The sequence below is a fragment of the Crocuta crocuta genome, unplaced genomic scaffold (genome assembly GCF_008692635.1).
Source record: "Crocuta crocuta isolate KB4526 unplaced genomic scaffold, BGI_CrCroc_1.0 scaffold113, whole genome shotgun sequence".
NCBI lineage: Eukaryota > Metazoa > Chordata > Mammalia > Carnivora > Hyaenidae > Crocuta > Crocuta crocuta.
Genome location: NW_027530368.1, coordinates 9,686,512 through 9,714,204, shown reverse-complemented (window position 1 = coordinate 9,714,204; position 27,693 = coordinate 9,686,512). Strand labels below are relative to the sequence as shown.

General features: G+C 36.5%; 1 protein-coding gene across 3 annotated transcripts in view; it reads left to right on the top strand.

Moving 5' to 3' along the window:
• AFTPH (aftiphilin) overlaps positions 1-27,693 on the top strand; it is a 68,832-nt gene that overhangs the window by 13,991 nt on the left and 27,148 nt on the right. For all 3 annotated transcript variants that reach the window (XM_077766423.1, XM_077766422.1, XM_077766424.1), the window contains exons 2-3: positions 13,542-15,502; positions 27,308-27,459. In XM_077766423.1, coding sequence (XP_077622549.1) covers positions 13,574-15,502; positions 27,308-27,459 — 2,081 coding nt within the window. In that variant the 5' untranslated portion in view covers positions 13,542-13,573. The remainder of the gene's footprint in view (positions 1-13,541; positions 15,503-27,307; positions 27,460-27,693) is intronic.

The following is a 27,693-nucleotide window of genomic DNA, read 5'->3' as shown; positions in this document are numbered from 1 at the left end:
TGGAATACATGGCCCAGCCAGAACAATAGCTGTGTATTCAGTTCCTCCCGTGCAGCAGGCCCTGTGGATGCAGTGGGTCAACAACAGAGGCCTATGCCTGCACAACATTTCCAGTCTTTTGAGCTCAAGTAAAGTACCTCTTGCAAGAGCAGTTTCAGTGGAGTGGTAGGATGGAAGCCAGATTGTGCTGGCTCGAGGAGTGAGTGGGAGGTTAGGAAGTAGAGATAGCAAATAGACAGGGCCCTTTGAAGAAGTTTGGTGGTGAGGAGGAGGAAAGCTAGAAGGATACAGAAGGGAAGAGTTTTTGTTTTGCTCTCATTTGGTTGAGGTTGAAAGACTCTTGAACACTTACAGGCTAATGAGAAAACCTCAGTAGTGATGGAGAAATTCAAAGGGTCCCCTGAGTAAGCAATTCAGAAAGAGAACAGAAGGTCCAAGGGTTATCTCTAGACACTATTGTAAATGTAAGTAAGATTTTAGTGAAAGGAAATGAAACTGAAGTAGTTCCGGCTTTTAGATTCTGTTTTCATTGTAAAGTTTCTGGGATATTAGGGTGGAAAATTAGAGTGGCTCATTTGTTCTGCAACTGTGTAATAAGAGCAGAGAGTACTAGAGAAGAAACTTTCCAAGGGCTGATGCACCTGTCCTCATTGCTGCTTTTATTTTGTTGTCCTTGTTACCAGCAGTTATCCAATATTTATTCTGTTTCAAGTTGAAGTACCTTTTTGGGATTAATCGTAATCTCTCAAACGTGGTTGGTTGATATGAAGAGTTAAAGGTAAAACAATTTCAAATGTTTTTATTTATCTTGTTTAATTTTTACTATACAGCTATGTAAACACAAGCAAAAAGTCTTAGGGGTTTACATAGAAATTTAAAACACACGGTGAAAGGAAAGCTCTTTCTTAGAAACTTTTGGAAACTATCTTCTGTAAGATATCCCGTGCTTCTGTTTAGCAACAGTCATTGAAGAGTGAATGTGTCTTGCTGCTTATGTTGTCATTTACATCATGTGTATGATATTTGTACTCTTGTGAATCATCCTTAGTGACGTCAAAATCCGGAAGACAGAAAATTTGGTTCTCACTTTTGGCAGTCTGGCCTTTTGAGGATGATCAACTTAGTTATAAAGATATTTTGCTGATTGTTTCATTCTTTACCACATTTTTACCACTGTGTACATTAATATTAAAGAAGACATTCACCTCTTTATTTTTATTGATTATTTGTAAGCATCTTATTTTCTCCTTCCAAATTATTGTAGAAGTTTCAAAAACCTTTTTCTGAACAACTCAGAAAACTTTACAGGATGATTCCTGTAATTCTCATATTTGCTGTCTGTTGTTTCTGCAGTAATGCATCTTTCAAGTATTGGCTTCTGACTGATTTACCACTTACAAGTTACACTACCATGAGGAATCATTTAACCTCTAAACTTGTATTTATTCATCTGTAGAATGAAGATAGTAATTCCTACCTCATAGCATAGTATAAGGACTATATGAGAATTCATGAATGCTTTTTACATAGTATCAACACATAGTAAGCATTGAATAAATATTATTAACTTTGATATTGGTAGAAGAAAATGAAAGCACATGGAATATACCTTTTTTTTAACAAGTGTTTTAAATAATACTGCAGGTTATTCTGTTGATGACATTGATACAGTTGATATCTATGATGTCTTGGAGTTTGGTTTTTAAATTTGAGAGAGAGAGAACACATGGGAGGGGCAGGGGGGGGAGGAGCCCAAGTAGCCTCTGCACCATCAATGTGGAGTGCGATGTGGGGCTTGAACCCACAAACTCTGAGATCATGACCTAAGCCGAAATCAAGAGTTGGACACCCAACTTACTGAGCCACCAAGGTGCCCCTTGGGTTTTTGTTTTTAAATCAGCAAATTTGAAGGAAATCTAAGATCTCTTAAAAATGCCCTGCTTTGGAATTACGGAAGTTTGATTAAATAATCTTGACATTTATAGCCTATATTAAAGGAAGTCCTAAAAACACAACAATAATTCTCAATTTTTTACTAAAAAGCATCTATTTTTAGGGACTTCCTTGTCAGCTGCCATTGAACAATAAAATGCTGGGGACAAACCACTCAAAAAGAAAATTTATCAATTTTGTTGATTTTAAATTTTAGAAGCATGAAAACTTTAGTGACATCATGCATGGTCTAGTTATCTCTAAATGTATCAAAAACCAGAAAGTTAACTAAAATCCCTGTCTTCCTGTGACTCAGAGGGCTCCTAGTTTCTTCATGACAAGATGATTCTTAAGCAGAAATGTAGGCTGGACAGATTCATTGACAGTACATTTTGATAGTATCTTACACTCCAGTAAGGATATTATAGTAAAGATTTGAATAATTTGACTGCATTGGCCACCGACATTGGTAATGCAAATAGATGATGATAATTGCTCGTATAACATTTTCATTCATTTTTCTAAAAATCTACATTTTCCACTATCACTTACCCAAGTGATTTAACAGGTGAATCATCAAAAATCTCAGGCATCATGGTAAAAAGAGAGCAATTTGTGTGTGTGTGTGTGTGTGTGTGTGTGTGTGAGTGATTGATTACTAAACCTTGCTAATGTAGTTTGTACCATGTAAAGTCCGTAGCACAATTTCAGATACAGTATTTGTATTCTTTTTTCTTACCACCATCCTTCCTGCTTGTGTTCTTCTTCACCCTCACCCCCATTCCAGTCCCTATAAAAATAAGTTTGGAGTGAAAGGTTCTCAGTAAAGCTGAGGATTATATAATCTAGATGTGCTTCTCTGACCTTGAAAGTTGATGTACACGTTGATACAGTTTGGCTGGTGCCCTATAAAATGTGGCAGTTTCTCTGAGTTTTTAGCTTGTCTAGAAAGTTCTCTGTGTTTGAATCTGGGAAATTCCTAAAGGGCCTATTAGGGACCCCACCACTACCACCAAATGTGAGCCCAAGGCCCCCCGTAGGCTGTTAATTCATTGTGTCGATGATGGAGGACAGAGGATGGTCAAGGACTAACTCTTATTCCTCTTTCTTAGAGGAATATGCAGAATCCTTTCCATTCCAACGAGGCACCTTCTTAGAAGCCTTTATTCTCTTGGTCTTTCTCTAAATGGATAGTATCTACAGACGGTTTATTTCAAATTAAGCAACTTCTCGGTTGTATTGTGCTGTTCTCCTCATCAAAACATCCATCTTCTTTTTTTCCAGGTTTTAAATTCTAGTTGGCTAACATGATAAAATGGTTTCAGGTGTTGAATTTATTTTTTTTAAATTTTTTTGCATTTATTTATTTTTGAGAGACCGACAGAGCATGAGCCGGGGAGGGGCAGAGAGAGGAGGAGACACAGAATCCGAAGCAGGCTCCACGCTCTGAGCAAGCGTTCAGCACAGAGCCTGATGCGGGGCTCGAACCCACAAACTGTGAGATCATGACCTGAGCTGAAGTCGGACACCAGACTGAGCCACCCAGGCGCCCCTTCAGGTGTTGAATTTAGTGATTCGTCACAACAAGCGCCCTCCCTAATACCCATCACCCCAGGTACCTGGGAAGTTTACTCTGTTAAGCTTGAGACTCTTGATGTCAGCTCAGGTCACTATCTCATGGTTCGTGAGTTTGAGCCCAACGTTGGGTTCTGTGCTGACCATGCATGCAGAGCCTGCTTGAGATTTTCTCTCCCTTTGCCCCTCCCCTGCTCTTTCTCACCTCTCTCTGAATAAATAAATAAACTTAAAAGAAAAATAGCCATCACCCATTTAGCCCATCCTCTACCCACCTCTCTTCATCAACCTTCAGTTTGTTCTTTGTAGTTAAGAGTCTCTGTGGTTTGCTTCCTTCTTTTTTTCCTCCCTTCCCCTTGTGTTCATCTGGCTGTTTTCTTAAATTCCACATATGAATGAAATCCTACAGTATTTGTCTTCTTCTGACTGACTTATAAAATCTCCATCTTTTAACTGAGTCCGTTGAGCTGGTTGAGTCCCTTGAGAGGCTATGTTCTCAGTCCTTCAACCTTGGGTATTGTTTTGTATTTTCCAGGGTTGGGTTATAGAAATTGGCAATAAAGTCAATGTCCTGTATCTTTAGTGTGGTTAGTAATATTTTTCTTACATGACCTATTCTTTCACTGACCTTCTAAAGTATATGCAGAGTCATGTGAATGTTTGTGCCACTCAAGCAAACATTTACTTAGATTTTTGTTAAGGGTAGATTATGATTTGAACCACAGACTTGGTGAAGTTAAAATGTGATGATAGTTGATAGCTTGCTGAGGCACAGAATGTGATGGTCTGTTTTCTGTAATCCTCACAAAGGCATTAAAAGGAGGAAATGCTAGCCCCCTTTCTCTGGATAGGAAACTAAAGCTCAGAGAGGACAATCTCCTATAACTCGTAAATGAGGAAACTGGAACCTGAACCTAGGATCTGTTTGATTCCAAGTCCAAGATCTTCCACCTATACCATACTCCCTCTTGAGACCTATATATATTACCTTAAATCCCAGAGATCAGCAAAGTATAAATAAGCAAAACTTTTTTCTTAATAGAATGGTATGTTTATTGTCACATGCATTTGTGACTCCATTTGTAATGGAGTCACGTAATCTAAGTATATTGATCTGAGAAGCATTTTTTGATGCATACATATAGCAAAGTACACAAGTCTTAAGTACACAACAGGATGAATTTTTACATATACCTGTGTGATTAGTACTTGATTGAGATAATTGTATTATTAGCATTCACCAGGCTCTTTTATGTCCTCTTTCAGTCAATACTATACGTGCTGTAGTAACCCCTATTCTGAATTATCACAGTAGAATAGTTTTGCCTGTTTTGAACTTCCCAGAAATGGACTCACATAATATGTATTTTGTGTGTATCTGGTTTCTTTCACACATCTGTGATAGTCATCCATGGTGTTGCATATAGTAACAATTCATTTCATTGCTGTGTACCCCATTGTACCTATATACCATGTTTTGTTTTAAGCATTCTGTTAATTTGGGTTATTTTCAGTTAAGGATAAAGTTGTCATGAACAATCTTGTACATGTCTTTGAGCGCATGTTTGTACTCAATTTTGCGGAGTATATACCACGTACAGTTTTAGAAATACTGCCAAACAGTTCTTCAAATGGGTATACCAATTTACACTCCAGTCATTAAAGTATGAGAACACCAATTTTTCCATACTGTTGTCATCGGTAGCTATGGGTAATGTTTTAATTTTAGCTGTTCTAGTGGGTGTGTAATAGCATTGAAACTGGTTAATGTGCATTTCCCTGATGACTTTTCATATGCTTGTTAGCCTTTTGGATATCCTCTTTTGTGATTTACTTGTTCATATATTTTGGTCCTTTTTCTTTTGGGTTGTCTCACATTGATTTGTAGGAATTTCTTATATATTTTGCATATGAGTTTTTTGACAGTTACATGTAACCATAAGTATTTTCTCCTGTGCAGTGGCCTGCGTTTCCACTCTCTTAATGCTATTCTTTAGGTGGACACAGGTTTTAAATCTTAATGAAGTCCAACTTATTTTCTCTTTTATGAGTACTACTTTCTATGTCTTATTTAAAACACCTTGCCTTCGGGGCGCCTGGGTGGCTTGGTCGGTTAAGCGTCCGACTTTCGCTTAGGTCATGATCTCGCGGTTCGTGGATTTGAGCCCCACGTCGGGCTCTGTGCTGACTGACTGCCAGCTCAGAGCCTGGAGCCTATTTCAGAGTCTGTATCTCCCTCTCTCTCTGACCCTCCCCTGCTCACGCTGTCTCTCTCTCTCTCCTAGAAATAAAAATATTTAGAATAAATAAATCACCTTGCCTTCCCTAAGGCCATGAAAATAATCTCTTAAGTTACCTTTTAGAAGGTTGCTTTTAGAAGGTTGATTGGTTCTTTTACCTTTTAGGCCTGCAATCTGTCTGGAGCTGATTTTTGTGTGACATAGTAGGTAGATTCAAAGATTGATTCCCCTTAGTGGATATTACTTGATCTAAGCACCATTTGTTGAAAAACAAGACTGTCCTTACCTCACCACACTGCTCGTATATTTATTATCCCATGACTATGTAGCTTTAAACTGAGTCTTGTTATCTAGTGGTTGAAGTCCTCTAACCTTGTTCCTCTTGGGAAACTGTTTTTAAATTCCCAGATAGTCTTAGGAGATAGTTAGCCCCAGTCTTCCTTTGAGCTCTCTACCTTTCCAGGCCCACCTTTCCACTTGACCCCAAAGCTTTCCATCTACGGATTCACCATCTCTTCTTTTCCGTGACCATTTCAGGTTTGAGGATAGAACTCTTTGAGCAGGTGTGGCTTCTTTTCTTGCAAGAGATTAATATTGAATCACTTTGACCTATTGTATGCCTTGCTACCCTGGCTGCTAATCTGGTGCAGGACTCCGTGTTCCTCTGCTGATTGCTACTAAACTTCTGGATTGTTCTCCTCTGTATTGGACTTCTTATATTAGAAGTCCCAAAATTAAGATCCTTTGATTTTCATGGTGTGTAGTCCCAAAGGTCTTTTTTGGCTTGCATTTATATTTACTATTTTTCACTTACATAGCCCCCTAGTCTCTGTATAAGGATGTGATTTCCCATGGACAGATCTCCACAAAGTGCAGGAAGTCTGCCCAAATTCTGTATCTCATGCTCTAACTAACCTTAGAATCCCCCATTTACTACCCAAGCATGAAAGCTTCATGTCTTTTTGTGTGTACTATGGCTTGAATCTTTCCTAGATACTCCCGTTGTTTCCTAGATACCCTCTAAGAGGTCTTGAAATAAGCAGGCATAAAAAAGAGTGGAACACATCCTTCTCCACACACACTGCACATGTGTGCACATGTTTGTTCAGATTATAAAGAAATTAGACCACTGTTTAGAAATCCTTATGGTGTGGAGTAAGTTGTCCATTAAGAAGGATGAAGAAACATTTTTTAAGGTTCCTATGTGCCAGGCACAGTATTAAAGTAGCTCATCTGTCTCTCTTTCCTGTTAGGTAGGAATAGCTAAATTCCATATTTTCTGTGTTTAAAAAAAAAAACACCTGGGTGGCTCAGTCGGTTAAGCATCTGGCTCTTGATTTCATCTTAGGTCATACTCTCATGGTTGTGGGAACGAGTCCCTGCATCAGACTCTGCATGATAGCATGGAGCTTGCTTGAGATTCTCTCTTCTCTCTGCCCCTCCTCCTGCTTGTGCGTGCTCTCTCTCTCAAAATAAAAAATTTTTAAATTCATATGTTAATTCACCATACAAATAATACTTCAATTAACAACAAATCATACTTCAACTAACAAATTTTACTGAGTTGGCCTGGACATGGAAGAATTTTTTTTGGAAAATTTCACGCCTCCTCCACACTGGCTGGTTGGCATTCTTGACTGAAACTTGAGAGTGGCATTCTCTTAGATTTTGAAGGATGGGTTGGGCCAGAGCCAAGACTTCCTGAAGGGGAATATGCCTCCCAAGTTCTTCCCATCGATAGGTGACACAGTTTTGAGAAATACGGAAATGTTCATAGTGTAGGAGACGGACAGAGCCTGCTGCATCTAGGAGAAGAGAGAGTGCTTTATGAGAGGAAGAAAAACTTCTCTATGTTGTTGGTTTGTTTGATTACAAAGTTTCTTTTTCAGATCTTGGTATTTCCTTAACATCTGAGTTTGAAATAGGCCTGAACCAATGAAATGTTTTCATTTTTCAAATAATGAAAAGCTTTAGGAAAAACAGGTTGACCATGAACAGATTCTACTAATAAGAAACATCACAGGGGGTTCTTTAAAAGTAAAGTATTGTGGGAAGCTGAAGTGGTTCAGCACTCTGAAAAATAGTTTGGCAGCCTTTTCCAAAACAAACATGCACTTACCATAGAACCCAGTAATCACACTCTTGGACATTTATCCCAGAAAGTAAGAACTTCTGTTCACCACAGAACCTGTACATAAGGGTCGTTGGTGTCTTTATTATATATACTACTTAAAGATATTGTTGATACATATATCATTAATATAGTGTGTATACTATTTATAATAAAATACAGGAAATAACTCCTGTCATTCAGTTAACGAGTGGTTGAACAAAGTGGTATATCTGTACCATAGAATACTACTTTGCAAAGAACGACTTGATACATGCAATAACCAGGATGGACCATCAGAGCATTATACCTTGTGAAAAAAGTCAACTTCAAAAGGTGTTGTATACTGAATAATTTCACTTACATAACTTTTGAAATGACAAAACTATGGAAACAGAAAACAGATCATGGCTGCCCAGGGTCGGGGGGAGGGAGTAGTTCTGTATCCTGATAGTTGTGGTAGTTACACAAATCCTATACATGGGATAACATTGAACAGAATTATGCACGAACACAAGTGGATGCAAGTTTTTGGGGTTTTTTTTAATGGTTAAGACAATGACGTCTGTAGTCTAGTTAATAGCAATGTACCAACAGGGTCAATTTTCAATTTCCTCTTGTACTGAAGCTACTTAAGATTCACCGTTAGGGGAGCTAGGTGAAGGGTGTGCAAATGTCTACTATGTTTATAACTTTGTTAGTCTATTGTTTCAAAATTAAGCATTAAAAAAAATGTGTTGTACACCTGTGTTCATAGCAGCATTATTCACAGTGGCCAGAAGGTGGAAGCAACCCAAATGCCTACGACATACAGTAATAGATGCATACAATGAAATTATATTCAGCCTTTAAAAGGATGAACTTCTGACACAGGCCACACAACGTGTACCTTGAGGACATCATGCTAAGTGAAATAAGCCAATCACAAAAGGACAGATCCTGTGTAATTGCACTTACATGTGGGTACCTAGACGGGTCAAATTCATGGAGACAAAATAGACTGGTGATCACAGGAGCTGGGAGGAGGGAGAATGGGGAGTTACTGTGTAATGAGTATAGGAAACATTTTAATATTTTGGAAGATTAAAGAGTTCTAAAGATGAGTGCTGGTGATGGTTGCACAACAGTGTGAATGTACTTCATACCACTGAAAGGTACATTTAAAAACTTAAAATTGTCCGTTTCTAAACTTTTTAATAGTAAGTTTTATGATATTTTGTCACAATTTTTAAAATCTGTAAGTAACACATGTTTATTATACAGTGTGCATATTTAAATTCAAACAAATTTTTTTCATTTTCGTTTTGAGGTGATTGGTGATCACAATCCTATAAAAGTTGCAAGTGCAGTACAAATAAGTCTTTATCTGGAGTAATCTGGGACTGTTACCAACCTGATGTGCCATCTCTCCCTAGCATGTTAGTATGCATTTCCTACAACCAGAGACATTCTCTTATTGTAACCACAATACCACCCTCAAAAACAAAAAATTAGCATCAGTGCTTTTCTGCTATCTAATCCTTGGACTCTACTCAGGTTTCACAGTCGTTCCAGTAATGACCTATACAGAAAGGGAAGCCAGTTGAAAATCAAGTGTTAAATTTACTTGTCATGCCTCTTAAGAATTGTTCCAGATTGAAGACCACTAAAATTTTTCCTTAATTTTCATGACAGCGATACTTTTGAGGATTACAGGCCAGTTGTTTTGTAGACTCACTCTCAATTTGAACTTGTCTGAAGTTACCTCATGGATCGATTCAAGTTATGTATTCTGGGCAGGAATATTCCAGAAGTGATCCTTTGTTCTTGTTGCATCTTGTCGGGTGATGCAGGATTTCACTATTCCCGTTGCTAATGTTGTTCGCTTTGATCGTTTGAACTATCAGCTCTTACCACTGTAAAGTTACACTTTTTTTCCTATATAATTGAGTATGTTGTGGGGAGGTATTTTGAAACTGCAGTATCTTAACATGTTTATATCTGAGAGTGTTGATTATTTTATTCAGTGGATTGTAATCCATTACTATCTTGATTTTGATGCTTAAGTTATCACTAATTTTACCAGTAGGAATCACTTCAAGCTGCCTTTTGTGTCCTTTTGACCTGCTGCATCATTGTGAATGCTTTTAAATTTAAAAAAAAAAAATCATCATATGAATGGCTACATAGTATGCTATTGGAAGGATAAAGCATAATTTGCTTAAATAACCCCTTTGGAACATTTTGTTTTATTTTTAAGGAAAGAAAGTGTGGTATAGCCAGATTGCCCTCTGAAATCCTTCTAACAATTTACACAGCCACCAGCAGTATGTGTGTGCAAATGTCCTTTTTGCCACACTGACATTAAAAATCAGTATTTTTAAATAATAGGAACTTCATAATCACAGAGAAACTGTTAGAGGTCAAATAACCCTGTATACTTAAGCATTGGAATGGGTTTTCAGGACTCTGGACAAAGGAGAAAACTGCGGTTTATGTGTATCTTTTCTTGTTTTCCTTTTCTCATTTAAAGAGCAAAAAACAAAAAAGTATCTTGGAAGTAAAGCCATCATTCCCTTCTTTATGATGCTGATTTTGTAAGGAAGACCGTTTAAAATAGATCTATTACAATAGATCTTTTACTTTTCTTATGATTTGCTCAATTTCTTTCAAATGACTCTCAATGACTGACCAGTCTCTGACCTCAAAGATCCTTTTCAAAATTCTGAAGCCATTCTCTGCTAACCAGCTGTATGACTTTTGAGAAAGTTGCTCACCAGTAGACCTAATTTTCCTCATATTTAATTAAATTAAGTGGTTTGTAAGGTAACTTCTCCCTAAAGTTGGAAGATTTTATGAAACTTTATTCTGAGAGTTGGAAGGAAGTGGTGGTTTTGGTTTTTGGGGTGTACAAAACTGAGTTTTGTGTTGAGGTATTCATGTATCTAACTTAGCAACTTGTGAGTGGCAGAAAATACCAATTCTTTGGGCTTCAGTTTAGTTCATTGGAAGTATCGCTTTATAGGCTGGTTTTATTCTAGGGCTTTTGTTGTTAATTCTCCCTTTACTTTTAATGTAAGTCTGTCTTAAGACATTTTTGACTAGTTGGTACAAAGGAACAGGGTAACTCAAACATAGCTTCCATTCAGGAGTTATATAGAGAGGGGAACCTGGCTGGCAAATAAATAAGTAAATAAATACATTTTAAAAGAGAAGTGAAGAAGATATCCTAAACTAATAGGTATGGGAAGGATTACTCAGTAAATGGGATTAGGATAATTGCTTGGTTTTTTTTGAAAAAATTACTTAGACCTTTGCTTTTTAGATCATATACCGAATTTCTAGATGTATTAAAAACTAAATGCAAAGAAAACCACCTAAAAGTGGAAAAAAATAAAAGTGAATATTTATTAAATCTCAACCTTATATGAAAGCAAAATAATGAAAATTACAAGTGAAAAGTTGAATTGATTTGACCCCATAAAATTTAACTTTGGAAAACAGTTTGACAGTTTCTTACAAAGTTAAACTTAATGTGACCAAGCATTTGCATTCTTGGGAATTTAGCTTAGAGAAGTAAACACTTGTGGTCCAGTAACAATCTGTATACACATATTCTTAGCAGCTTTACTTGTAATTGTAAAATACAAGAAACAACCCAACAGCTCTAAATTGAGTAAACCGAGGAACAATCTGTGGTACAGCGATATAATGGAATACAACTTGACAATAAAAAAGAATGAATTCTTGACATGCAACAATATGGATGGATTTCAAGGGCATTAAGCTGAGTGGGGGGGGGGGAACTCCCAGAGAATTACATATTGTATAATTCTCTTTACATAATAAGTACTTGTGAAGTAGCAAAATTATGGAGAATAGATCAGTGACTGACAGGAGTTAGGGCTTAGGGGAAGGTGTGAATATTGAGAGGTAACACAAAGGAGTTTTGTGTTTTTTATTTTTTTAAGTTTATTTATTTTGAGAGAGAGAATCGGAGTGTGGGGGAGGGGCAGAGAGATAGGAAGAGAGAGAGAATCCCAAGCAGGCTCTGCACTGTCAGCTTGGAGCCCCATATGGGGCTCAAACTCACATACCGCAAGATCAGGACTTGGTGAGATCAGGAGTCAGACACTTAGCTGATGGGGCCACCCAGATGCCTGGAGGGAGTTTCTTTATATTGATGAATATTATTGAACTATTTTTGCAGCAGTTCTTATCCTACTTGTAGTGGTGGTTACTTGAATCTAATCTGCATATGTGATAAAATTTCATAGAATTACTTACACAAATGATCAGATCTAAAGTGTGTAACTGAGTTAATAGTGTACTGATGTCAGTTTTCTGGTTTGATCATGTGCTGTAGTTATTTACCGCATTATCAGTGTGGGAAACTGGTTGGAGTAAACCTGAGAGTTCTGTATGTACTGTTTTTGCCACTTAAATGATTTCAATATTGAAAGTTATAAAATAAAATTGACTTAGGGGCACGTGGGTGGCTCATTCTATTAAGTGTCTGACTTCAGCTCAGGTCACAATCTCAGTTTGTGAGTCCGAGCCCCACATCAGGTTCTGTACTGACAGCTCAGAGTCTAGAGCCTGTTTTGGATTCTGTGTCTCCCCGTCTCTCTGCCCCTCCCATGCTCATGCTCTGTCTCTCAATAATAAATAAAAATGTTTAAAAAAAAAAAATGTTTGGAAAAAGTTCACTTAAAGTGAGGTACATCCAGACAATGGAATATTAGTGCTAAAAAGAAATGAACTATCAACTATGAAAAGACATGAAGGAAGCTTAGATGCATGTTACTAAGTGAAAGAAGCTAATCATACAGTATGTACAGGGTACATACTGTGTGACTTATGCATGTCTACATACTGTATGATTTCAACTATATGACATCCCAAAAAAGACAAAACTGTGGAGACTGTAAAAAGATCAGTGGTTGCCAGGGTCAGGGGAGAGGGAGGGATGAATAGATGGAACTGAGGGTTTTTAGAACACTGACAGTACTCTGTGTGATACTGTAATTAATGCATTTGTCCTAAACCATAGAATATACAACACAGAGCGATCCCCAATATAAACTATGGACTTCGGGTAATAGTGACATATGTCCGTTCCTCACTTGTAACAAATACCACTCTGGTGGAAGATGTTTGTAATAGATGAGGTTGTGGATGAATGGGGTTGGAGAATATATTGAAATTCACTTACCATCTCAATTTTGCAGTGAACCTAAAATTGCTCTAAAAAAATAAAATCTGTTAAAAAAAAATTGGGTCAGAAATAAACACTGAATTGGATAGCAATTATTAAAGATAAAATTGCCATGTCTTATTTATAAAGAACTCTCAAATCCATAAGGCAGGCCCTGAATCTCCAGTGGGCTAGAAAAAAGCTTGAGAGAATAAGCAAGTGCTCCAAGAGAGAATTTTGTAGATCTACTTTTGTGTTTATTCAAAATTTTCTGGAATCTCCAAATTCAGTAATGTAATACCAATGTTCTTAGAAACCTACCCTAGAAAAGAGAAATGTTTTTTGCCATTATAGCTGTGTAATCTTATCTAAGAGAAAAATAACTTAAAAAATAAACAGAGCACTGTACATTTAACATTGGTTGAATAGCTTTGAGAGAATTTTGAAAACCTTTGTATATGTAATCTGTCCACTCCAAGAAAAAAAACAACTGTTTTTTTTTTTCCAGGTGTAAATTAATTATTTGAAAGCAGTTGAACAATGGAGCCAGACATCATTCGAATGTACTCTTCATCCCCACCACCACTAGACAATGGAGCCGAGGATGATGATGATGATGAATTTGGGGAATTTGGTGGGTTTTCGGAAGTTAGCCCTTCTGGTGTAGGATTTGTTGATTTTGATACACCAGATTATACTCGTCCCAAGGAAGAGTTTGTACCTTCAAACCATTTTATGCCAATTCATGATTTCTCAGAAAATGTAGATAGCCTTACTAGCTTTAAGTCCATTAAAAATGGTAATGATAAAGACATCACTGCTGAACTAACTTCTGTGAAAGGACAGTCTGATGTTTTGCTTTCTACCACCAGCAAAGAAATAATTTCATCTAAAACTTTAGATCCTTCCATTGATGGCATAGAAAGTCCAGGAGATTTAAATAGTATAGGGAAGCAGAGACAGAATATTGGAACACCTGAAAGTTTCTCTCCAGAAGATTTTAGAACTGATATGAATGTTGTTCATCAAAATAAGCAGTTAGAGAGCTGCAATGGTGAAAAGCCTCCTTGTCTGGAGATTCTAACAAACGGGTTTGCAGTATTGGAAACTGTAAATCCTCAGGGGACAGATGATCTGGACACTGTAACCGATTCAAAAGGACGGAAGTCTCTTAGCACTCATAGTACTGAGTATAACTTAGACTGTGCACCTAGTCCTGCTGAGGAATTTGCAGATTTTGCCACATTTTCCAAAAAAGAAAGGATACAACTACAAGAAATAGGATGTGCAGTTTTAAATGATAGAGAAGCATTAACCATTCAGGAAAATAATAAAATTAATAGAGTCAGTGAACTGAGCTCTGTAAAAGCACTGTCTTTGGGTAGGAGCTTTGACGATAAAGGAGACATTGATGGAGAGGATCAGGTTTGTGTTTCAGAAATCAGCATAATGAGTACCAGAGATTTCAGTACTGAAAAACAAGGCCTTCCAACGTTGCAACAGGATGAATTTTTAAAATCAAGTGTTCAATCAAAGCCTTGGAGTTTGGCAGATTCAGCTGATAATTCAGAAGCCAGTATGAGAGAACAGTATAAAACTGAGGAAAAACTTAATTTGTTTACTTCGAAGTATGCTGACCTATGCATGGATTCTGTTAAAACTTCTGATGCTGATGATGAAGTTGGTTCTTCCAAAGAAGAAAGTAAAAAGTTTACCGATTTCCAAAGCCTCAGCGTTGATCCTACAGAAGAAAATGTTCTGGATGATTCTATAAGTGTAAAAAACGGTGATGATAGTAATGACTTTGTGACTTGCAATGATACTAATGAGGATGATTTTGGTGACTTCGGCACAGCCAGTGGCACAACTCCACCTTTTGTTACTGGTACTCAAGATTCAATGAGCGATATCACTTTTGAAGAGTCCTCAGAGCACTTTCCACATTTTAGTGAACCAGGTGATGACTTTGGAGAATTTGGGGATACAAATGCTGTGTCTTGCCAAGATGAAATTATATTTACTGAGTCCGACCTAAAGCAGACTCCTGATCATTTATCAGAAGAATGTAAGTTGGCAGGAAAGTCTATCGAGACAGGAAGTGATCCTGTTTCAAAACTGGAAATTGGGCAAGAAGGTGAATTTGGAGATTTTGATTCTGTGCCAAATATCCGAGAGGACTGCAGTGCTTTTCAAGATTCTGATGATTTTGCAGACTTCAGTTCAGCTGGGCCTAGCCAAGTTGTAGATTGGAATGCTTTTGAGGATGGACAGAAAGATAGTTGCTCTTGGGCTACTTTTGGAGACCAGCAGGCTACTGAATCTCACCATCGAAAGGAAGCCTGGCAGTCACATAGGACAGATGAAAAGATTGATACTCCAGGAACCCCCAAAATGCACAGTGTCCCTTTAGCAACTTCCAAAGGAGCAGTTGCTGGTGGCCATTTACAGAAAACAGCCACTTCAGTTCAGGTATTTACTGGTTTTCTCTGTTTTGTATGATTGGCTAATTGCTATGGAGGCTTTTAATTCAGCTTTTCAGGAAGTATTTTTAAATTGGGTACCTGTTGAAGGAGTCTCTTATGACACATAATGCTTGCTTGACTTGTAGTTCAGTTACATTTTTCACAACCCTTTGGTAAACTTTATGAGAATGGTCCTACAGTAAGGAATGCTTGGTGAGGTTTTTCTTTATCTCCGGGAGTTTAATATTTACAGAAATTCATCAACTTGGTTTTTTTGATTACCATAAATATCACTTATGTAAAAATTCATTAATTAGCTAACTAGTTCAGTGAATCCTTCAGTTTTTACCTTTACAGTGATTTCACAAGAAAGTTAAACTGAGATTTAGAAGACTTTTTAAGTTTCAGAAAATGTCTCTTAATTTTGCCAATCAAAGACCTAGGAGGTTGAAGTCTAGTTTTGAGTGCGGGAGGGAGCAAGCAGAATTTGAAACCTTAACCTGTGCTGAAAGCTGTAGGGAATTGAAGGGTAGAAAAAGAATGTGAGCAAAAAAGATTTGGACTTCATGATTTGACAGCCACTGAAGACCTGGGATGAGGGTATGAGAAGACTAGAACAAGAAACAGCCATAGGCTGACTTACTGTGGTTGTATTTAGTTGCTTATAATTTCTTGCAAACATATATTTATGTTTATACTTCTTGGGGAGTAAGTGTGTCAGGAAGAATATATTTACCCCCCAGCCCCTGTACTTTATCCCTTCCTGTTCCAGACTCTTTCAAAGAAGATTCACAAAGATTTATTTTGATCTAAAGTAGCCCCTAGAGATGCAGCTTTATATCCGGGTTATTCCCCAGTCCTGAGTTGTACCCTGTGCTAAACCTAACCTTTTCCTCCACCCCATTCAGGTATTGAAAAGAAAACTCCCCAGAAAGTCACTGCTTCATATTGACAATTGTTATAGGGAACACTTTGCCCACCATCTTCTTTTAAGGATAAAATCAGAATCCCCAAACTCTTCCAGTTATCTTTTGCTAAGCAAACCATTTTCAACTGGAAATATTTCCAAAGTCTGAGTGTCAGTTGAAATGGTTATACATCATTGCTTTGATACCTTTTGATACATGAAAATACTATTATGGTATTACCAGGTGGAGTGTACAGCTAATCACTTTTAATTTGACTTTGAGTGAATAGCTTACTTTGCTAATTCAGTTATTGTATCGTTTGGCTAATATGTATATTTCCTGTTGATTAATTTATTATGAAAGTAGAAGCTTGCAAGGAATGAACTAATTATATAATGCAAAGCTAAGACTCTTGATTTTGACCCAATCCTTTCCCTGTTGAGCTCATTTTACTGGAAGGTGACACTGGTATTGAATGATCTTTAATTTATAGCCGTAGAACTTTTAACATCATCAGATAATAAATTTCAAAATATGACCATCTCAAAAAAAGACTTGTTTCACAAGTTGATTGAAGTTATTTATAATTTGATAATTGGATATAAGAGGCAATAAAGTATATGGGCTTTATTTATATAATACAAATCTGAGTTTGAATCTTGACACAGCCTCTTATAAGCTTTATGATTTTGGACAAGTTACTTCTGAGTTCAGTTGTTTATAAAAAGGATATAATATGTACTTCATTGGACTTTCATGAAGATAAAATGACAGTAAATTTTAAAGTGAGTGAAAAAATCCACTGAAAAATAAGAATTTTATAGTATTCTATTTTGTGAAGTTAGAGCAAAAAGCATGTGGATATGCCACGATCCATTAAGACTTCCTGAGATTTGTTTGGCTCGGTCCTCAGACTTTGAATGGGTTTGGAAAATGAGCAGAACTTGGAGATGGATTTTGGAAAGGAGAAATTGTTGGAAGGGCCTGAAAGATAAGCTTAGAAGGAAGTTGAGGTAAGGAAATGGGTAAGCCCTCTTGAGTAAGAAAGTGACTGAGTTGGAAGTCCTGCTGTTGTGATCAAGGCTTCTGGCCCACAGTGTCTTTCTTTTCCAGAATCTGCTGGAAAGGTACATTATCTAAGCTCCAGGGAGAGGATTGGATTTACTGATTTTTTTTCTTAAAATGTTTCTCCTACTTGTTACAGTGTTGGAGACCACACAGAAATCCTCACATATTAATGATGTGAACATTAGGGTTTTAGTGGTAAAACTTAAAATGGTTTATTCCTCTTCAGTCTTAACATGGGTGCAACAATTCTGTTTTACACAGAGTGCCTTCAGTGGTTTTGTCCAAATTCTGCTTTGACAGAATGTTGTGAATCTTTTGGAATTCATAGCTTGGTTAATTCAGTTAGACAAACATGGGGAACAATTCTTTGTTTTGAGAAATGAGACAAATGGTGTACTTGTCATTTCAGATTTCTTCTGCTTTTCACTGTGACATTGTCTGAGTCCCTATTTTTTAATACTTTCCCTTTTTCAGGCTACCAAAAGGATATCTTAATATTTTAATAAAATGTATCTTCCTTGAGTCAAGAGACCATCAATTGTTGCAGCTTTATTGTAATTTGCTACTTAGGGAAAAGTCAACCAAAAAGAAATCTTTCATACTTAGAAAATGTTCTTCGTCAAACTAATTCTCAAATGTGGGTCTAGTAGACTCAGAATTGAAGCCTTAATAGTAAAAGTCATGCATGACCATTTATTGAGAAATACTCTACCCTTTCAGTGAATATTTTTTTCTGAGAATGCAGAGCTTAATGTGTTTCATTTTCTTGTTAACATTCTTCTGCATTACATTGTAGAGGAAAACAAGTAGTCGTATCTATGTGGTACACATTAGAAAGAGGTCCAAACTTTTCTTTGCTTTTTGAGCTCAAATTCAAAACAAAACAAAATGATGATTAAAAAAAAAATTCTCCTTACTTTCAAGGCAGTCTTTCTCCCAGAAGACCATTTTGTATACTGTTTTACCAATTCATTCGTTCTTTCTTTCCTTTCTTTATTTCCTTCCCCCCTCCCTCCCTCCCTCCCTCTCAACCTGTTAATGTTCCAGAAAGGAAAGCTGATTGAAATAGCCAAGATTATTTTGTCTTAAATGTATGGTAAAAGAGGTAATATTATAAGTCCTCCATTTAACTCTGAGGTTTGGGTAAAATTTTTTAAATATTGCTGTGGATGTTATTTGAGAATTTAGGTAACTGATAAGTAATCTCTATGTTAACTAGCTATAGAAAAGGAAACTGAGTAATTGTTTCTTTATTAGCCATCTATTTGATAATGCTATGGAGAAAATGTTACTAGATGAAGATTTCTTTTGAGAGGCTTGAAAATGAAGTGTCACAAAAAGAAGGAAGAGAATTATGAATACTTTGGCTTACTTTACTTTAAAATTTAATTGGTAGTGGGGTGCCTGGGTGGCACAGTTGTTGAACGTCTGACTCTTGATTTTGGCTCAGGTCATGATCCTAGTAGGGTCATGGGATCGAGCCCCACATCAGGTTCCACACTGAGCATGGAGCCTGCTTGGGATTATCTCTGCTTTCTCTGTCCCTGTCACCTGCTCACTTGCTCTTTCAAATAAAAAAACCTGCTAAATAATAAATAAATAAATAGTTTGTTTGCTGGAAAGTCAGCATTCTCAACCTGACTCTAAGCCTATGTTTTCACCTTCGTTTATTTAATCATCTGCCTAAGATTTGTGCAGATTTTCCTTTCTGTGGATGAACACCTGAACTTATTACTAAAAACAGAAGTAAGCAACCAAATTAAGTGGTCAAAAGGTACAAACTTCCAGTTATAAAATAAATAGGTCCTGGGGATGTACTGTATAGCATGGTGACTATAGTTAATAATACTATATTGTATATTTGAAAATCTCTAAGAAAATAGATTGTTAAAGTTCTTCTGACAAGAAAAATTTGTAGCTGTGTGTGGGATGGCTATTAGCTAGACTTGTGATCATTTTGCAATATATGCATTTCAAATCCTTATGTTGTACACCTGAAACTAATGTACAGCAGTTATAGCTCAGGGTTTTGTTTACTTTTTCTCTTAAGTGTATTTATTTTTGAGAGAGAGCGAGAGCACACAAGCAGGTAAGGGGCAGAGAGAGAAGGAGACACAGAATCTGAAGCAGGCTCCAGGCTCTGAGTTGACAGCAGAGAGTCTGATTACACAGCTCAAACACAAGAACGTGAGATCATGACCTGAGCTGAAGTGAGACATTTAACCAACTGAACCACCCAGGTGCCCCATCTCAGTGTTTTAAAAAATAAAGACAAAATCTTAATTTCTTTCTAACTATTTACTTGAAATATTTGGATATCAATTTCTTTTGTTATTTTTCTCTTAGAAAAATGGAAATTCTGGTCTTTAATTCCAAAATAGGTAGAAATACTTTGTTAGATTTATGCACTATGCAGAAGGGCCAAACCATCTTTTTAGAGCATGGTGAATATTACAGTTGTTCAGTCTTACATAGCTTGAAATTGGGAATTGACAAAGTGTACAAGTGTAGATTGTACTTGATACTTATTTAATGATGGTAAGGTATAAGGTAACCTCTTAAATGGAAGATTAAATTACCCAGTGGATTTTATGTTTCTTCTAAACTTCCACTTCAGAGCAAGATCTAATGCTTATCAATGTTAGAACTATTAATGTTAATCAACTTTTGTTCCTAAGGAAGAAAAGAAAACTAACTAGAAATACGTTGAAGGAACTTTAGGAATTAGTGTCTTAAATACAAGACACTTTTAAGAAGATATGCGTGTGCATGGCATAAGACCCAGAGCCTTGGACCCTAGGTGCTGGTTTTACACACCCCTTTGGAAAACTGAATGATCTTTTCAATACACTCCAGTACATTCATTTACAAAATAGAGGTATATTTAGTATTCTCCAGAGAAACAGAACCAGGAGGATGGATGAACAGACAGACTTGGGAGGGAGGGAGAGAGAGACTTATAAGAGATTGGCTCATGTGTTTATGGAGTCTGAGAAGTACCAAATACAGTCCTAAAGCTGTCTGCAATTGATTGCATGAGGCCCATTCATATTAGAGAAGACAATCTGCTTTACCCTCGTTATCAATTTAAAGTTAATCTCATCCAGAAACACCTATACACACACACCCAGAATAATGTTTGGCCAGTTGTCTCGGGCACATCATGGCCCAGTCAAGTTGACACATAAAATTGACCTTAATAGAGGGAGTGCCATTTTACCCTGTGTAGCATTCAGGATTTGGGGGAGACTTTTCGTGACTGGGACCTACCAGTTGGGAAGTTCTGCATTTGTAATGTGACTTGTTTGCATCAGTGAATAAAATGAAATGGCTGCTTATATACCTTCTGCTCTAAACATGGAGATACAAGAGACCTGAGAATGAGTGTAAGTGAATTCATACATGATGCTTTGCCTCCATTGATGAATTAAACCATTGGATAGTTGAGCATTTGTGCTTTTCCAGAAATCCTATCCGGTCTGAAAAAGTAATAATTGTTATTGTAGAGACATTCAAGGTAGTAAAGGACCCTGATAGGAAAACAAATACATGAGAAATGAGAAAATTGGGAAAGATAAAAGTCAGTGTACCTTGTGAGAGCAGTATAGCCAGGGCCACATATGACTTTTATATGACTTACCCATAAAAGATATTTAAAATTCTATTTTATAACTTGGTATAAAGATGAGTATGTTAATTTAAGCTATTAAAACATTTTCATGAATCCCTAAGTGATTGTGGGCCTGAGGCCCTGGCCCTGGGTATATATAGTGAGTGCTTAAAAGCAATGCTCTGGAGTCACACTACCAGATTCAGATCCACGTTTCAGCATTAACTTGTATTAGTCACTTTCTTGAACCTTAGATTTAGAGAATAATAGTACTTACTTAAAGTCCCTCACTCTGAAAGTAAAATGAAATTGTGCACGTCAGTGTGCTTACCACATTCTCTTGTACATAATAAGTGTTCAATAAATGTTAGATATTACTGAAAAATCTCAGAAATGAACTTCTTGGAAAATGGTCTTTAAAGGTACAAAAAATCATGTTGCCAACTGCATTTTTTTTTTGGTGAATGGCAGAAAGTAATAGGGGAGGCAAATGAGAATTTGTGTAGGAGTATCTCTAGTTTTGGCTATATACTCACCTGTCAAATGATTTTGAGAGAGAAGCTACTTCTTTGGGCTAGTTTCTCTTCTTAGAATAGTTTTGACAGGTTAGGAACTCTTCTGAGCACCAGGCTCTTCTCCTTTGTCCTAGCACTGGACATGAATAGAGAAAATAAAATGGACACTGGCACCTGCCTTGAATTGCATTTGACTTTCAACCCTACATTTATCAAAGCCCTCTGGTTCTTAAATGTATAACAGCCAGACGTGAGGCTGTTCACCAGGCTGAGAATTTGCTACATGTGTGATTGAATGGCATGAGTGAGTTACAGAACTGGTATTCAGCTAACCACCCACCAGTTTTCTGATCCCACATTCAAGGGAGAACTGATGACTGTTTTTCCTCTTTGACTCTGAAATTAAAGGCATTTAAAAGGCAAATAATTGAGGGGCACTTGTGTGGCCCAGTCTGTTAAATGCCCATCTCTTGATTTCAGCTCAGGTCATGATCTCATTGTTCTAAGTTCGAGTCCCACATCAGGCTCCATATTGAGTGTGGAGCTTGCTTGGGATTCTCTCTCCCTTTTTCTGTTAGCCCCTCCCCCACTCACTCAATCTTTCAAACACTAAAAAAATGCTTATCTTTAAAAGAGAGAGAGAGACCTAGCTTGAGCTGGGAAGGGGCAGAGAGAGAAGACGACACAGAATCTGAAGCAGAATCCATGCTCTGAGCTGTCAGCACAGACCCTGACACAGGGCTCAAACTCGCACACTGCAAGATCATGACCTGAGCCGAAGTTGGACACTTAATTAACCAACTGAGCCACCCAGGTGCCCCAATAAACATTTTTTTTAAAAATCCCTGCTTCTTAAAAAGATAAGTCAGGCGATTGTGAATATTCCTTAGTTTGCTATAGTTACTGTTGTAACCTCAGCTAAATAGTATGCTAAGTGTGTGGGCACTTGTTACCTTCTCATTATTTCTTTAACAAAGTAAATTGTAAATATTTACTAAAAACTATGAATTATATTGTTAGATGAAATAATTGCTTTAAGTGTGGTCATCACCTCAGCAGTTAAGAGTTGAATCCCTCATCTGTTGGCTACAAATGGTCGAAAGACCACAAAAAGTGGGTAAAAGCATGATTTGGTGAAAAGAGAGTAGAGTATGGAATTAGACTTGGGATCAAATCCTTGCTGTGTACCATACCAACATGAGACTACTTTAATTAATCTCCATGAGCTTTAGTTTCTTCATCTATAATGTGGAAACGGCAATACTTAACTTTCAGGGTTTGTTTTTTTTAAAACATTAGTGAAGAAATACGTAAGTATCAAACATAGCACCTAGAACATAAAGGCATTCAGTTATTTATACTTGTTACAAGTATATAAATGTATCCAATCTATGTACAAAATGATTTAGATGGCTTACACTAGGATCTACTTTCATAAGTAGAACAAACATGCCCCCTGCAGTCCTTAAATAAAAAGGAAGTGCCTTTTTGTTTTTGTTTTTTTAATTTAGTGTACACTGACTTTGCTAACAATTCTGTATCTGCTGTATGCAGGAACCTAAGTACTGGAGATTTGAGATGAGACCTAGCCCCCTCTCAAAGCTCTTATAATTTTTTGAAATTGAATTTACAACTGCTTTGATGGCAACACAGTCTAGTATTTAAGAGCACAGACTGTGAAACTGGACCTCCTAGATTAGGATTCAGCATGTAATATTCATTGGAGTATGAGCAGATTAACCTCTTAGTGCTCCGTTTTTCTCATCCAGACAATGGGGATAAGATTACTGTTCTCTCCCTCCAATGGTTCGGCTGTGTTCTCTGTGAACTTCTGTGAGCTAATATTCATAAAGCATTTACAATAATGCCTGGCATGTGGTGAGCACTGCATAAGCATTGAATAAAAAACATACCACACTATATCAAGCTTTTGCTGTTTGTGACTGTGTTTCAGAGAACATCTTTTGATCTTTTACTGAATTTTTTAGGCCTTCATTTTAAACTGGGCTGTATGATATTGTTTGCTTTCCAGATGCTGCCTTACCTGCTAAGGGAAACTAGAGCTTAGCCAGTCTGACTTTACCACCAATTCCAAATAATAAAATATAATCTTTTAGAATTTTACATTGAGTACAAGTCCACATGTATTGGAACATGTTAATAAACATTAATTCATATCTTTTTTTCAAGTTAATCTGCTACAAGGAGTTTAAAACTATGTAGTGTCCTCCATTTAGTCAAAACCAGGAGTAGATTGCCTCTTATGGATAGATACAATCTATAAAGAAACAAGAATTCTCATAAGTTATTTTTTACTCTTACAGTAGAATAAATCCAAGTTTAAATAATATTTCACTTTATTGACTCTAGTGTTGATGTGATACTAATTTTATTACTGATTTGGTTTAGGCTGTTTTATGTATTAAACTATCTGTGCCTGATAGTATTGAGGAAAAAAGTGTGTGTGTGTATGTGAGTGTATATACATGTATTTTACAACAGTTAAAATTATTTAATAACTTAAAACTTCCCTATATCACAGTTTTCATATATAACTTCTATGGTCAAAGTTTATGCTCAAAATAACAATGATTTTTTAATTTACTGTGTGATTACAGTCAGTTTGAAAAAATCTGTTTCTTGAAAGAAACCTTTCTGATTGGTCACAAGAGAAACTGTTCTTGTGGTGGGCTGTTTAATTTCTCTTTTGAGCATTATGTTCTTAAACCTGTTCTACCAACCAAGTTACTTGGACTGTGTTCCATTACATTTTGAACTTGTAACTTTATTGTGCTTCTTGGGAAGTATAACACTCAGACACACCTAATGTTTGATTTGCACACTTTGCATTTTATAATGTGATGAAGATTTAGGTCACAAATGCCAAAACGTGAAGCAAAATGTTCACCAATTTCCAAAGTTTAAAATCTACAAGGAGTAGCAATAACATGTTCTTTTTATAAAAGTGGCTGTTAATGATAGACATTTTTCAATTGGTACTCGTTTTCCAATTCAGTAGGAGGATCTTGGGGAGGGTACAAAATTTTGGATTATTTATTTTCTTGTTAAAATATTGTAGAAATTGATAGATTGAGACAAACATTTTCATAATGATTTAGAATGCCAAATAGTGGTAGAGAAACATCCTTCATGAGCTTTAATGTAGTTTTGATGTTTATTTCTTGGTAGGCCACTCTGTTTCTGTGTCTCATCTGTACAGTAACAGTAGTAGTGAAAAAAGCTATCACTTCTTGAGCACACAGTGCCAAGTATTTAATCCTGTAACTCCTTACCCACCCTGTGAGGTTGCCCCTGATAGCTCCAGTTTATAAATCCAGAAGCGGAGTCTTCGCTTCTTGCATCCACAGTCCTCCACTGAAGTGTATAGTTACATCAGCCATTTACTTACTGGAATTAATGAGTAGCAAATGAAATTTGACATTTATTACCATAAACAGGATATTAGTATGGAACTCTTTCTAGAGGATTCCCTTTACCATCAGACTAGTCTTGTGGATACTTGGAAAATGATGTACAAAATGTCAGAGGAAATTCAAATTTCATCAAAATCTTTGTTGATTGTATTAGCTGCTTGAATTGTTGAATTGTTAAAGAGTTCCTCCTTGTGGTGGGTGGTGCTGTTCAGTTAGTGGGTTCTGATTATTTGAATCTCTGTTATTTACTGCCATGCCACAGATGTCAGCAGGCTATGGCCTATGAGGCAAATCTGTTTTGCTGCCTCTTCTGGTAAATAAAGTTCCACTGTAACACACCACACTTCTTTATGGGTGGTGCAAAGCTGAAAATGTTTACTGTCTGGCCCTGTCTAGGAAAAATTGCTGACCCTTGGCTCTACCTCATTCAACAAAATATTTGAAGCAATTGAATGTAATATCTAGCCCTAAACACAGATGGAACTTTCTTTTAAATTTTCCATGTAATTTATACTCTGTACGAGAAAGGTAAAGTAAGAAGTAAAAACTTGAGGTGAATGTAATGGTTCATGTACCTTCCACTAATTTAAGAATTTGCTCACTGCTGTACCTAAGACCTGGTAGTTAAATGTAATATTGCCCAAATGACAAATGTATTTTGGAGTCATTTCTTTCTTCTTTTGATAAATATTTTTTTCTTTCCCATTAAAAGGATAACAAAGAGGATACAAGAGAGATTCAGTTTTTAATTTACAGAGAAGTAAAATATGATCATATGTGAGTTTTTGTTTACCTTCTCTGCCCAGAAGGAGCCTGTGCTCATCATGTTTCCAATTAGATGGTTATCTGATCCCTTTAAAAGTAGTGTCTGTCCATTCCCCTTGTTGAAGCAAGTAAGTGCCAGTCCCCTTGACGCACTCAAGTTTCACAAGCCTTGGGATCTTGAGTCTACTCTTTACTGTAGGTTTCATAATTGATACTGAGAACCTTTTCCCATATCACACACATGAATATAATGAAGGTGTTAAGAGTAACTTTTGTAGAGATAGCAGAAGAGTACCCTGAGACTAATTATGCATGTTAAGTTTTTGCTCTGATACTGCTTCCAAAAGAGAGATTTTTGGTTTGGAAAATCTGTTTGGAAGATTTTTCCTTTTGTTTTTCATTTTCCTGTTTGCTGACTATGCTAAACAACAAAAATCAAGCGTTAACTTGTCTTTGTTACTTGGCAGGAAATACCACCATGGTGTGGCATTTTCTTGTACACTCGGGTAGCATTTCAGTAGTAGACTTCCAACAGTCTTAACTTTGTATTCCTACTTGATGTTTAAGCGGTAAATTGAGGTAAGTTGAAAAGATTTTACATGTATCTGAGGTTCACTTAGGAAAGTGGGGATAAATGTTACTGTGGGCTGCACATATAGAATAACCTAGTAGTACCCCAAAAAGTGCAAGTTAATCTAAATTCAACAAATTTTAATTAACGAAAATATTCCAAAATGCCAGTGTTCTCAGTAAAAATTACTCTCGGGAATATCCAGTCTTTGCTTGGAAAAAAGATCGTATTCAAAAATACACCTGTATATGCCACACAGGAGTAGAGAAGTGGAATTTCTAAAAGATAACACAGATTATCAAAATGAAACATGAGCTGTTGCTTTTCTTAGTAAGACATTCTCTCCTACTTTGTTCTATTAGCAGCAGAGCTATTTCTAAAAGACTTTTAAGATTCAAATGTTTTCTGTTCAAGAAAAAAGTTCTCTTCAACTATAAAAGCATACTTTTCACAAACCTTCAATTTAGTTATTTCTAAATCTAGAGTACATGAGTGGTAGTAGGGAACATCTCAGTGATGGAAAGACTATGAATGCTCCCTGGTTTTATGAACATTTCTGTTTTTGGTTTTGCTTTGTATAGATAATTCACACTTTGAGATTGCTTTCTCACGGTACAATTGAGTAGTAATTTCTTCTTTGTGAATTTCGTAATAGACTAAGGTAATATTTGTAAAGTACCAGATATGTTGCTTGACATATAACTACATTTATTTGTCACCACTGTATCACGAAGAGCATTTAATGTAATCATTTAGAGCAGCTGTTCTGCTAGTAGTTATGCTCCTTTCACTTAGTGCTTCCTGAACCTGACTGCTCCCTCTCCTTTAATAGTGACCGAGCATGGGGTTAGAGGTGTGTGTGGTGATGATGATGATAAAACTGAAATCATTAAAATTAGAGAAATGAAAATAAACTTTTGGTGGGGGGTGTTTTGATGCAGACAGCTTTACTAAACCGCCTGGAGCGAATTTTCGAAGCATGTTTTCCTTCAATATTTATCCCTGACACTGAAGAAGAAGTTACTTCCCTGAAGCACTTGCTGGAAACAAGCACCTTCCCAATAAAAACAAGAGAGGCCTTAGCTGAAAGTGGGTAAGTAGTAGACAGTTTTTAGATAGCATGTATGTTTAGTTTTAACTGTTCTAATTTATAAAGTTACCTTAAAACATCAAGGTTCTAAAATGTTCTTGTAACATTATTATGTTGAAAGTTTAAAAAAAATAATACTGTGCTAAAAAAATAAAAACAAACCTCCCTGTTCCATATTTGAATGCTTTTTCAAATATTTCTAAATCATTATTCTCATCATTTTTTTTTTTTTTTTTT